The 13,182-nt window shown below is 35.5% G+C and overlaps 2 protein-coding genes across 3 annotated transcripts; both read right to left on the bottom strand.

Moving 5' to 3' along the window:
* Positions 1 to 5,878: 5,878 nt before the first annotated feature.
* On the bottom strand, positions 5,879 to 8,348 carry LOC131018644 (COP9 signalosome complex subunit 8). Its single transcript, XM_057947362.1, has 5 exons — positions 8,129 to 8,348; positions 7,968 to 8,047; positions 7,639 to 7,820; positions 6,548 to 6,655; positions 5,879 to 6,242 (listed from the first exon to the last, which is right to left on the bottom strand). The coding sequence occupies exons 1-5, from the start codon at positions 8,210 to 8,212 to the stop codon at positions 6,103 to 6,105; spliced, it is 594 nt and encodes a 197-aa protein (XP_057803345.1). The 5' UTR covers positions 8,213 to 8,348; the 3' UTR covers positions 5,879 to 6,102.
* A 1,532-nt stretch (positions 8,349 to 9,880) lies between these two features.
* Positions 9,881 to 12,814, bottom strand: LOC131018632 (pentatricopeptide repeat-containing protein At2g06000-like). 2 transcript variants are annotated; one of them, XM_057947356.1, is made up of 2 exons: positions 10,733 to 12,814; positions 9,881 to 10,294 (listed from the first exon to the last, which is right to left on the bottom strand). In XM_057947356.1, exon 1 carries the CDS (start codon positions 12,475 to 12,477, stop codon positions 10,825 to 10,827), a length of 1,653 nt encoding a protein of 550 aa, XP_057803339.1. In that variant the 5' UTR covers positions 12,478 to 12,814; the 3' UTR covers positions 9,881 to 10,294; positions 10,733 to 10,824. The 2 variants fall into 2 exon arrangements, with proteins under 2 accessions (XP_057803339.1, XP_057803333.1); XM_057947350.1 differs by having other exon boundaries at positions 9,881 to 10,291; positions 10,733 to 12,793.
* Positions 12,815 to 13,182: the final 368 nt, after the last annotated feature.

The raw sequence follows: 13,182 nt of genomic DNA, 5'->3' as shown, positions 1-13,182 counted from the left end.
TCGAGTCAGTTTTTTCGGCCAGATCGATTTCTGATCACCCCTAACCTACATATAGACATACATATATATCAATGTGGATGCAACTTGTTTTAAAAAAAAATTACTGGTGCTTTCGTAAAGATGAAATCTATATATATATATATAGGGGGCCGCTCCAATGAGACCCCCTAATTTTAATGAGATCTAGGGCACAATCTGATGCGTTTATTTTATCAATCCTATTGTTGATATTGTATCTGGAGGGAGAATTTTTTTTTGCAGGGTTCGAATCCTGGAGGGAGCAGAATATTTTAAATTTTGTTATTCATCAGTATATACTGCATTGTTCAACAGTATATACTGCCTTATTCATCAGTATATATGTCTTGTTCATTACCAATTTTTAAAATTTTATTTTTCGTCAGTATATACATCTTGTTCATTAGTATTATATGTCTTATTCATTGTCCTCAGTGTTACACGAAAAATAGGGGGTCTCATTGGAGTGCGCCCCTATTATATGTCCTATATATATATATATATATATATATATATATATATATATATATATATATAACTGTACTATTTCAAAAGAAAAGAAAAAAAAAGAGAAAAAAAAGGATGGTTCTAGAAAGTTCTGTACGTATTAATAGTATCAATTTTTGGTGGTTGATGTATACAGAATGAATTTTGTTTGTCTAGAATGTTCTTCGTATTTTCATTGTCGTCTCACATTTTGAATAATGTTTTGTACTATACATTCCACCATCGAAAACTTTGAATGAGATAAATAATACTTTCTCTATCTCTCGAACATCTTCCTCTCTTTCTATTTAGGTCCGTCCCCAAAACATCTTTCTAATCTATTTTTGAAAATAATTGCGCTCACTATTATTCTTACAATCTTTATTTTTTGTGGGACTCATTTTCCACTTATCTAATACATAATTAATTTTGGGTAAATATCACTTTATATCCCAACGTATTAGCGGTTCGGCGAATATGTCTCATCGTTTGAATAAGTGCAAAAAAGTACCCAACGTATGAAAATTTTATCATTTTTGTCCCGTAAATTTTTTTCGACGACGGATGAGTGACGTGGATAGACGGAATAGTGACATGGATTTTATGGCCCGAATTTTTTTTAAAAAAATAAATAAAATTAGGGTAAATATCACTTTATATCCCAACGTATTAACGTTTTAACGAATATGTCTCATTGTTTGGATAAGTGCAAAAAAGTACCCAACGTATGAAAATTTATGAATTTTAAGTTAAGGACTTGAATCACCAAATTTTGGTTATTTAACATGGAATGATTCTAAAACATGGATAAGTGAAATTTACAATTCAAATTTATAAGTTAAAAACAACTGCAATCCAATTACTCATGAATTCACCATAATATGCATCATAAATCATGCCTCATAGGGGCCCTATACTATGGTGAAATTATGAGTAATTGGATTGCAGTTGTTTTTAACTTATAAATTTGAATTGTAATGTTCACTTATCCATGTTTTAGAATTATTCCATGTTAAATGACCAAAATTTGATGATTCAAGTCCTTAACTTAAAATCCATAAATTTTCATACGTTGGATACTTTTTTGCATTTATCCAAACGATGAGACATATTCGTTAAAACGCTAATACGTTGGGATATAAAGTGATATTTACCCTAATTTTATTATTATTGTTATTATTTTAAAATTTTGGGCCATAAAAGTCATGTTACTGTTCCGTCTCTCCACGTCACTATTCCGTCAATGAAAAATTTTTACGGGACAAAAATAATGAAATTTTCATATGTTCGATACTTTTTTGTACTTATCCAAACGATGAGACATATTCGTTAAAACGCTAATACGTTGGAATATAAAGTGATGTTTACCCATTAATTTTTATTAAAGCCCGTGTCACCCTTTTTTAGGAAGATATTTGAAGAACGGAGGAAGTAGTATTTTGATTTAAGTACCTCTAGCGCAGCTCTAGCTGCCACCTCAAGCCCTGCCACCAGAGCCACCCCCATGTTGGCACACTCGCAAGGCTCGAATCGAGCTCTAAAATTAGAGTCGGGCTTTCAGGAAGTCAGGAACGAGATTTACCCCATGAACACTTTGGTAGTAATTGATTTTCTTAATATAAAAAAAATCAAATTTATACAACTTTAGATGGTAGCATTTTTTTTTCAGTCATTCAAAAGTGTAATCAAATTGGTAGACTGGAACTCCCTCCAATTTTGTCATTATGTTGGATTTTGCTTTCTTTTATTCCGTTTATATTTTTTATTTTTTGGAGTATGGGTTAGGCGTAAAAGTTGTTACTTGATCAATCAAATGATTGTTTATAAGAAATGATGAGCACATTTATCAATAGTCTTTGTTTCCACGTTTATAGTATGGAACAGTGAAGTTTTTGGTTACATGTAATTCACGTTCATCACACGTTAGTCATCTTGACTCGATCCCACTTTTTAATGGCAAATCCGTATGTCAAGACGGATATACCGTGCGATTTGGGTCCATTGTTGGGTCTCAGAGGGTTTACTAAACAGGTGTTGGGAGGAGAAGAATAGACTTGTAGATTATTTTTGCGAAAACATCTTTGGTGCTAACTGAAACAGAATTGACTGTTGAATTAACGAGCGCTTCAGTTGACAAAAGGGAAGTGACTGATACTGAGTAATGGCTCACTAGATGACTTCAGTTAATTGTACAAGATAATGAACTTCAGTCCAAATAAGGTTTCAGTGAATTTATAAAACAGAGTAGAGTTACAAATCTTACTGACTATCAGATGATTTGTCAGTTAGATTGATAACTCAAGCATCGGAAATTTAAACTTAGTTCGAATAGCCTTATGAAAGATTTTGACACTTAGAGAAATCTTTAGTTTCGCTTTCCAGTTAGTCAGTTCAGTTGAAAATGAATTGCGCGCAGATAAAGAAAATATAAAGTGAATAAAGAACATAAGGAATTTTTACGTGGTTCGAAAACTGGTTCCTACATCCACGGTCAGATGATCAGTCCGACAATCACTTTGGGCTAGTGCATACAGATGCATAGCGAACCTAACTGCTAATGCTTACAGGTACATAGCAAACCCAATGCTGATAAGGCTTCACCTTTCAGCAACTAACACACTAAGTTAGATTTCTCTCACTTAGCTTGCGGGTGCTAAGTAACCTAACTGTTTAGTTTACTGGTACTAAACAATCACTGAGTTCGGTCTCTGTCTCAAACTCGATTACAATCACTCTTCTCACTCTTTAGAAAAGGGTAAAGTAAAATACCAACTAGGATTAATGAGAACAAGCTCTCAATAATTAGAAACTAGGCAAATGATATATCTTGATTAATTGCCTAGATATTCTAAGAGAGTTTATGTAATCAGTTGCACTGATTGTGTAGTCTCTAATTGCTCTCTTCTTCGATTCAATGCTTATGGAGATTAAGCTCAAGTGGATCTTTCGATGTACCTTCAGTATTGATGATTGAATCGGATTTTCTCTCTCTCCTCTCCCCCACTATTAGGGTGATTTCCTGAGCTATTTATAGGCATATCTGAAGAATAGATCCGTTGGTGGAGATCCCTTCTTCAAATTCTGTCGTTGGGAGATGTGGTCCAGATCTGCTCAGGTTCTTTGTCTTCATTCTGCTTTGATGAATGGAGATAAGGTCTTTTTGTCCTTCAGAATTGATGTTGCATAATATTACATGAAAGAGGAAATTTTGTCCTTTTAAAGTCAATGCTCTGACTTGGGCATTAAATGCGGCGTGTCTTGAAAGCTATCCACGTGGCTGGAGTTAGTAAGACAACCTTTCTTTCTTCAGTCCGTCATAGTCTTTAGTTTAACTGAACTTGTCTTCAGTTGAAGTGCTTGTTATATATGACTCGTGGATTCTTCAGGCGTTTCTAGTGTAATTTCCTTCAGTCAGGACTTCAGTTGAATCTGCAACTTGATGCGTTTAGAACTTGTAGGAAACTTTCAGTCGAACAGCTCTTCAGTTGAGTTGACATCTTCAGTCTTCAAGACGTTCAGCCTTCAGCCTAACTAGAGGGACTAAAACATTTAAGTCCAAAAAGATAACCTCTAGCTAGAATGTGCCTTCTAACAATTTTGGTATCATCAAAAAATAAGGGTTGGATATATCTTTCATTTCCCAACATCCATCCACGCTTGTACCATCTTATTTTCTTTTCTTTTGTCTTGATCTGTTTCGGTTCATATGACAATAGCATTTCTTTTGTTTTAATTATGTTATTTGTAACATACCTTATTCGTCAATAAAAAAAAATTCCTAATTTTTTTAGACATCACTTTCTACCTATTTTTAAATTATATCCCACCACCATTTATAAATATATTATTTACCCTTACTTTTGCCCTTTTCATTATTCTCAATACTAATTAAAACACATTTTTATCATTCACAATACACTCAACAACATTTTTTCTTAAAACTCGTGTCACATCCTTCTAGAAAAAAATTTCGCTGATGGAGGAGTGTCATTTATTTTTATACAAAATATTATTTACTTTTATAAAAAATACTCTTCTCGTCCTATAAGAGAGTATCACATATGGGATGACACAAGTTTTCTATTAGGTTGATAAATAATGTGTTGAGTGGAAATAAACGGTTACGATCGAATTGATTGTGGAGTTATGTTTAAAAGTAGAAGTGATACTTTTTTACATGGCACCCGGAGATGTCAACATGGCAACGCCGTCCTCTGAGGTCTGCGACGTCGTTTAGTTTAAAGTAAAGCGTCGTTATTTATGGTGTAATTCGTCCATTAAGTTAGACATTCAGATTGTACGGTACAAATTAGGGTTCATCCTTAGAACACTAGGGTTCTTCGTTTTCTTGAGGTAGAAATCCAGAAATCGATCTAACAATGATGCTTTATTATTTTTCAAAACGACGATATTTTCGAATTAACAATGAATTCTTTTAATTTTAAGAAAAAATATATATCGCCTATAACTATATATTACATTCACAAAATTACCATTTTAATTTAAATTTTTGCAAATGTTTTTTATGAAATGCGTCAATAAAATACTCCATTCGTCCCAATTCAATAGGTCATATTTCCTATTCGAACGTCTCAATTCAATAGGCCACTTCTTAAAATGGAAAGTCAATACATAACAAATATCCTCACATAACTCATTATTTACACCAAATGTCATTGTATTTCACACATAATTATTTTTTTCTTATTTCTCTCTCCTACTTTTTGGACAAATATATCATCAACAAAAGTTATTTTCTCTCTCTAATTTTATTATAAATTATTCATTTCTTAATATCTGTGCTTAAATCTTGTGGCCTATTGAATTGGAACGAACGGAGTACTATTTATCTACTCAATTATATTTATGACTTTTACACTTTTAAAGTGATGTAAAGAGTAATTTAGTAAAATAAAATAATTTCATTCCATTCTTACACTTTATTTCTAGCTACCAATCATAAGAATACTAACAAACAAAGAATCACAATTCTATTTTGTATTCCTTATGGATACCAAACATAAAAATCACCTAATGATTGCCATTCTTTTTCCCTCTTCATTTCATTCATCCCTCATTACATTCCATCATATCTATCTATTCATTACATTCCTCCTCCATTTCATTCCATCACACCCCACCTCCTAATAGAACAAGATAATGTGGGGCTGCAGTGGCGGGTGCATGTTAACCCAGTCCGTATGGTACAGCCCGTCTCACATGAGACCAGCTCCTTTTTAATGACAGCATTGCAGACAAGATTGACACCATTCACAAATACAGTATGTGACTTTGTCAACCACTCTACTTTTATATATGTGAATATGTAATAAGACATTTACCAATTAACATCAAACTTGGTATGCACAATCACTTGAGACCAGTCTGAAATCCGGCTTTGATATCTACTATATATATTCTGATATCACATACAAGTGAATATTTTTATCCGATAACTAATGACAGAAGATCGACTTTGGTCCATGGAAGAGGTTCTAAAACATCCATGCCAATTAAAGGAAGACACATATGAGCAGCTCAAGCCCTGCACAGCAAATCAAGTGCCATCTGATGCAGTGATGCATCTGACTTGGTGTATCAGTGCTCAAGGTGAAAAACATATTCAGTAAGCCGTTGTAATTTGCTTTGGTCCAGTTTCTGTTCAGTCGCAACGGCCTGCTTCTTCACGGTGAGCATGCGGGACGCAGGATCCACAATCCAGCCGTGTTGCACTATGTCTGCAGAGAGAGCAGTCACCCACTATTAACAGAACTCAACATCACCAATTTTTCTTTATCCTATTTCAACAATCCCTAAACTTCTAGAAAAGGATTATCAAGTAGAAAAAAGGCAGGAGGGTGTTGAAAGCTGCGTGCCAGGTCCAAGTCCAACTCAATGTAAAGTCACTGCTCACAGAAATATATCAGACCATTTTCATTTTTAAATGGAAGTTCATCTAACCAACAAATGCAAAACAGCACTACGTGAACAGCCAGTTAGATAAATGATCGTCTTAACATGCTAAGCGAGGAATGGGGCTTACAATTTGTTGCATCCTCCTCGTTCATTCCAAGGAACAGCGCAGTATCTTGAATACTTATTGTTGAATAAGCAGATTGCAGCAGTTCAAACATCCTTTTGGTGTACAGCTCTGCAATAAGTTCAACATAAACATTAACAAAAAGCATGTTCCTGCAATCTTCGTCGATGCAGCAGCAAAACCATACAACAAAGTGCCAAGCGTCCTCTAAAACCTCCTCTACACTAGTACAAGAATCAACAAGAAGCAAGAATGTAACAAAGATCTTGACTCTTAATGCAAGATTAAAGTCTCTGTTTGATCATAAGTACAAGAATTAACAAGCAGCGAAACTATAAAAACCATACAGAAAAGTGCCAAGTGTCCTCTAAAACCTCATCTACACTAGTACAGGAATCAACAAGGAGCGAGAGTGTAACAAAGATCTTGACTCTTGATGCAAGATTAAGAACCTATTTCCTTTTAAAAGTTTAAGAGATAACTCAACTTACCATTTTCCCACACAAAAGGAGACCAAAAAGTATATAAGTTGAAGAAAACATCCAGTAAAGCTAGACGAAGACATCCCAACATAAACAAATTCACATATAAGGTCCGGGCCAATCTTCTATAAGTGCTACAAGAATCATTTAAAAGACATGAGGAAGTCCTATTCTTAAGCAGATAAGGACTATAAGTTATATGAGTAAGCAAAAAAAATGAACCATGAACAAGTCACGATTATGCACCACAACCGCCAATGCCAATAACTGAAGGTAGGTAATATAGTTGAAATCTTTACAAGACCAAGATGTATCTCAATTGAGTAATAAAGCATATATTTCTAATGTAGATCAATCAATGGCATAAGAAAACATAGAAACATAGTTATTATGACAGACCAAGAAGTTAGAATTGATAGAATTTTCCTCGTTACAGCTACATGCTTCGATGCAGCATTTCATGGTGCACACAATTGCTGTTAGATGCAAAGCTGCACTGACTTAGGCTACGTTTTGAAGACTACTCAATGAATCGAGGTGAACCAATGGAGTCTCCAATAAGTTGCCAAGAGCACAAACAATACTTTAATACAAAAGGAGTTACAGACTCACCGGAGAAAGCTGCCATAATTCCCTGACACTGTGGACTCCAAATAAACTCACGAATGGCTTCATGAACACTAGGGTAATCCTTGATCCACAGCCTCTGCCCAATTTTCCACGCAGCCGATACCTCTGGCTGGCTCTCTTTCACTGGTAACGGTATCTTCTTCCACAAAAACCTTGCGCTATTACTATAACAATCCAAACAGCACCATCACAAACAACACCATCGCAAGCATGCTAGAGCAACCAAAATAACATAATCAAATAAAAGCACTACAATTGTAACAATTTTTTTCCGTGAATGCTTAAATTTTTATCCATGCGACGAAAATTACATGTCATTGATATAGATGTGACCGATTAGATGAATGGCGTAGGGCCAATCTTCCTGAAAAGAGACGCCCTCAGATGCAGCCTGTGATAAGTAAAAGATGAAAGAGAGTAGTGAGAGAAAGTTAGGGTTTGCAGGGTATAATAGGGAATGCGCGTACATTACCTGGAGCATGAGAGTATCGCATATGTCTGCGACCTTGTCGTAGGACTTGAACGCGAGTGCTTCATTCAGAGCTGAGAAATCCATTGATGGCGGCGCCGCTGCAGCAGTTGGTGGAGCTCTTTTCCTCTTCCCCTCTCTCACTGTGGTGCGGTGGTGCCACCGGTATGAGAAACTGCTACCTTATTTTTGGGCTAATGGGCCGAAGATTGTCGATAATAGTGGGCCGCATATCATGATTTTTTTTTACGTTCTTTGTTTGGGCTAATATATAGAGTTAGTCGGTTTTTATTACAAAAAATGATTAATAATTAATAATAATAATTAACAATTTATTATTTTACAGCCCCCACTTTACTTTTTATAACTCTTATCTAAAATAATTAATAAGTTATTATTTTACTTTATACTTCATATCCCTCAAACTAAATTGAATTTGTAATACGTCTACAAGTTTATTTAAATAAATTTAAAAGAATCAATACATATAATTTTTAATCATAATAAGAAAATATCCATAGCCCTTATCATAATTTGATAAAGAAATAGGTTTATGAAGATATAAATTCTATAAAAAAATTGTATAACCTCCAACTCAAAATTATGAAAACCATATGAACAGAACTACCAAATTATCAATTAATCATTTGTGACAAAATCTCCTTTTCAAATAAAAATCACCACCACACCTCTAAATCTTAGAAGGAAATAGCATGCTCAGATAATTAACTTGCGTGTACAGAGTAACATTACCTTCTCTTCTGAAGTCAGACCTGCTTTTAGGGATGTCAACCACGCTAATCCATCAAATTTCGAGCTAATCCTATCAAGTTGTCGAGTTATTCGTGTATGGGTTAACTGGATTAAAAAAAATTCGGATTAGAAATTTTCAACTAATCCTAAACGTTCGATTTTTGATCTAGCCCATCGGGCTAGTCGGACTCAAAAATTTATTAAAAAAATTAACTAATACTCCCTCCGTCCACGAAAGAACTTTCTATCTTTCTTTTTTAGGACGTTCACAAAAGAACTTCCTACCTATTTATGGACTATACCCCACCACTTATAATCCTCTTACTTTTCACTTTTCACAACTCTCAATATTAATTATAACACTTTTTCACCACTCCCAATACACTCAACTACCTTTTATCCACTCTCAATACACTAAACAATATTTTTTCTTAAAATCCGTGCCACTCCCTCCTAGGAAGTTCTTTCATGGACGGAGGGAGTATATTTCTTTTGATAATATTATTGGTAGAGTTATTTTAACTCTAATATTTTATTTATTCATTTGATGAATTAATACCTTTGTTTTATCTTCTTCATTAATTATTATCTAAGATAATTAATATTGTAAATGTATTTCTCGATTCTATTTAAAATTTCTCGATTCTATTTAAAAAGAGAGGAAAAATAATTTAATTTTTTTAAGTCAAATGCTATTTCAATTTTACTTTATTTTTATTGACTAATTAGTAAGGGTAGCTTTGTCTTTTAAATTTTAATAGCATTTTAACCCCTAAAGCCATAGTTTAAAAGTGATGGCTATATAAGTCTCAAACTATATGCTTTTGGTTAGTTATGTCTTTCACCCTTAAATTAAATTATTTTATTAATATACTCTATCACTCAAACCAAACTCGTCCTATCTAGATTAACTTTTGTACATGAGATTAAGCAGAGCTCGATCTATTTAATTAGTTTTAGTACAGTGCACCAATATTAAGAAGCTCATATATGCGGGTATAATTTATCAACAAAAAGCGTAGCTAAGCTCCGCGGTTGAGAAATCCGGTTGAGGAGAAAACGAAGAAAGTGGTGGCACATACAACTGCAAGCCAAACGCAAATCAAGAGACGCCTACAATTAAACTGTCATGTTGAAAAAAAATAACATAGACATTTACACGGCCTATGTATTTGCAAGAGCCTCAAAATTTCTACCCCCAAAAGTCTGCCCGTTTACGAGGGAGATGCTCAATCTTGTTGTAGCAATTGAGAGATGGTCCTAACTTGGTTGCTCTTGGCAGGCTCAATGGCGTCATTCACTTCGCCTCCTTGAATTCCCCGATTCATCTAGAGTAATTTCTCGAGGATCTAGTACACCAAACCCTAGCCAGTCTGATAATGGGACTCTTTCTCTTCGCAGCACGTCAACAAACTACTGGCAACAATGGCAAGAAAAATCAGTATTTGTTGGCAGTGGTAACAATATACATGATCGTGCAAAATCCCTCTGAGTTATAGCTTCATTCCTATCCTAAACAATACAGACTACCCAATGTCATGGAAGAAAAAGGCTTCCCAATTTAATTATTAGTATGAGTTTATCCCAAACTTGATGATTCAAAACATAAAACATTGTGTTTTGACATCATACATCAAAAGTACATGGCGCTTCCCCCTAATTAGAGTGACTCCGGGTATAGTTTCCCGTTCTTATTCGAATGCACACATTCTATTCAGGCAACTTTACCATTGTTGGACAATCATCAGTCACAAAAGATGTTGAAAGCACCAGTGACCAGTATAGACCATTGTGAATGATACAACATAAGCTAGACAAACATGAATATTTAAAGAGAGCAATAAATCTCGTTACCTTTTCTGGTCCATCAGCAGAGAAAGGGATTTGCGGAGGATCCTCATGTGAGTGCTATGCCAAGACAAAGTACCAGCCAAGAAAACTTTAAATTAAGCAGCCGCGGGAATTTTGAAGTTGATTCTAAACTCTGTAGTTCTCTCAGATGACAATGAACACGTCTGCACATTGTTTAATGCATTTTTCTCTATCTCATTGGCTTCATGTCTCATCCCAGCTTTTCTAAGGCAACTCACCAAAGAATTTATAGTGATACTATCTGGTGCACAACCCGTTGACAACATCTTCTTATAAAGTTTTATAGCTTCAGACGGCCTCCCTTTCATACAATGCCCCAGAATCAGTATGGTATAGGTCATTTTATCATGGGTGCACCCCTTCGCCTCCATTTCCAAGACAATTGCATTTGCCTCGTCTATTTTTCCGGCTTTGCAAAGCACATCAATCACAGGGTTGTAAATAAATGGTTGGGGTACAATATCTTTCCTCCCATTCAGCTGCCTTAACAAACTACAAGCTTCATTCAATCTATTCCCCTTGCACAGGCCATTAATAATGATGGAAAATGCATATGCATTAGGAGACACATTCCTCTTATTCATTTCATCCAAAAGCTTCATGCATTGGTCCATGTCTCCAACCCGAGAATGACCCTCAATGAGAGAGGTGAGGGTCACAACATCAGGACGGACATGACTGCTGACCATCCGTTCATAAATCTTCAATGCTGAAGCTATGTCACCCTTTTTTCCAAAACCATCAATAACAACATTGAAACTAAACAAGTTCGGTCTAATCCCACGATCAATCATCTCATGAAAAAGTGTAGCAGCATCCTCCATCTTACCTGATTTGCAATATCCAGAAATGACAGAGGTGTAACTCACAACATCCGGAGAGAACTCACACCGACATTGGATTTCTCTCAGCAATTCCTGTGCTCTATCTGCATTGCCAACTCTACACAACCCATTAATAAGAGTATTATAGGTAACAAGATCAGGATGGCAACCAAGACTCCTCATGACATCGAATAGCTCGAAAGCCTTATCGACCTTACCTGTCAAACACATACCCCGCATTACTATGTTAAGCGTAAAATTATCAGGGCGGAAGCCTCGTAACTTCAACATACGACTTGTAAAGAATAAAACTGCCTTGTCCACCTGATTTCTGCTGATTAATAAGCTCAAAAATTTGTTATACACAAAGGGATTAACTGTTTCATCTCTGTGATTACACAGCTCAGCTCTCGCAATTAAAATGTCTTCAGCAACCCCAAACTTCCCAGCATGCGAAAACGATGTAACTAGGTAATCTAACAGAGATTTGTCCGGGACAATCCGGTCAGCTCTCATGTAATCATAGACTGTTTTAGCAAAATCTACAAGGTTTGCTCGACACAGTGACCTCAGCAGCAAATCGAAAGTTGATTCGGTGTGCATAACATTCAAATTCAGCCGTGAGTAGCTAAAGAAACTACAGGCCAAATTAGGCTCATCCAATTTACTGTTCAATAGATAAATCACACCATATGCAACGAAAGGATCCAAATTATTTCGAAAATAATCAGAATTAAGAATAGCAAGCGACTGGGGGTGACGAGCGCAGAGTGTGAAGACCACTTTTACGAACCACTGAGTTGATGAAGGGGAAGGATTGGGGGATTCCGAGCGCGGCTGACTGTGGAATAACGCCGTCGATAGGGCCTTCGAGATCATTGTCCGCTGATGCCAAAACTCCATGCTTATCGATTATATAATCGGATGTTTCTATTTTCAATCGGTGAGTTCTCGCATTGGTGGAAAAAAGCTCTGGATTTAGGGTTTGGAATCGGAGGGAATAAAAAAATGGGGCCGTTGAGTTTGGAGAGCGTGCAGATCTGCAAATGCTGGTGTAGAAACTAGGGTTAGTTGACGGCGGCGAAGGCGCGGCGGAGAGATGAAGGTATATATCAAAAGCAAGACTTTTTTTTTTTTTGAAGCAATCAAAAGCAAGACTTGTTTGGTCAATATTAGCCTGAAAGACCTCTTTTACAGTTGCAAACTTGCGATTCTCCCACCCTATTCTCCTCGCAACTCGTTATATTGTTAATTGGGTTAAACTCCAAATCGCACCCCTAATATACACAACACTATTAGAGCACTTCCAGCAGAAATCTCAAAATTATGCTTCCATATTCATCTTTAAAACTCCCTATTTAATTTTAGGATCTCAATTTTATAAATACATACACCAAATCTCCTATATTCTACATAAAAATAATAATTATGTGTGGGCCCTACTAATTATAAGCTTAAAATAAATTTAGGGTGGGTGTAAATTTAAGATTGAATTTAAGTAGATGTAAAAAATTTTGTGGGCCCTATCCAATTTAGGGGATTTGATGGATGCATTTTTTTTATCTCATTTTCAATTGTTTTAACCTAAATTTAGAGTTAGTGATGCAT

Source organism: Salvia miltiorrhiza, chromosome 1, assembly GCF_028751815.1.
Source record: "Salvia miltiorrhiza cultivar Shanhuang (shh) chromosome 1, IMPLAD_Smil_shh, whole genome shotgun sequence".
NCBI lineage: Eukaryota > Viridiplantae > Streptophyta > Magnoliopsida > Lamiales > Lamiaceae > Salvia > Salvia miltiorrhiza.
This window is presented reverse-complemented; position numbering and strand designations above follow the sequence as displayed.

Excerpts from the sequence above, each read along its gene's own strand:
- LOC131018632 (XM_057947356.1), bottom strand. The coding sequence starts at position 12,477 with ATGGAGTTTTGGCATCAGCGGACAATGATCTCGAAGGCCCTATCGACG.
- LOC131018644 (XM_057947362.1), bottom strand. The coding sequence starts at position 8,212 with ATGGATTTCTCAGCTCTGAATGAAGCACTCGCGTTCAAGTCCTACGAC. Across the intron at positions 7,821-7,967 it reads CACATCTATATCAATGACAT|TAATAGCGCAAGGTTTTTGT; the intron begins GTAATTTTCGTC and ends GGATTGTTATAG. Across the intron at positions 6,656-7,638 it reads AATTATGGCAGCTTTCTCCG|AGCTGTACACCAAAAGGATG; the intron begins GTGAGTCTGTAA and ends AACTTATTGCAG.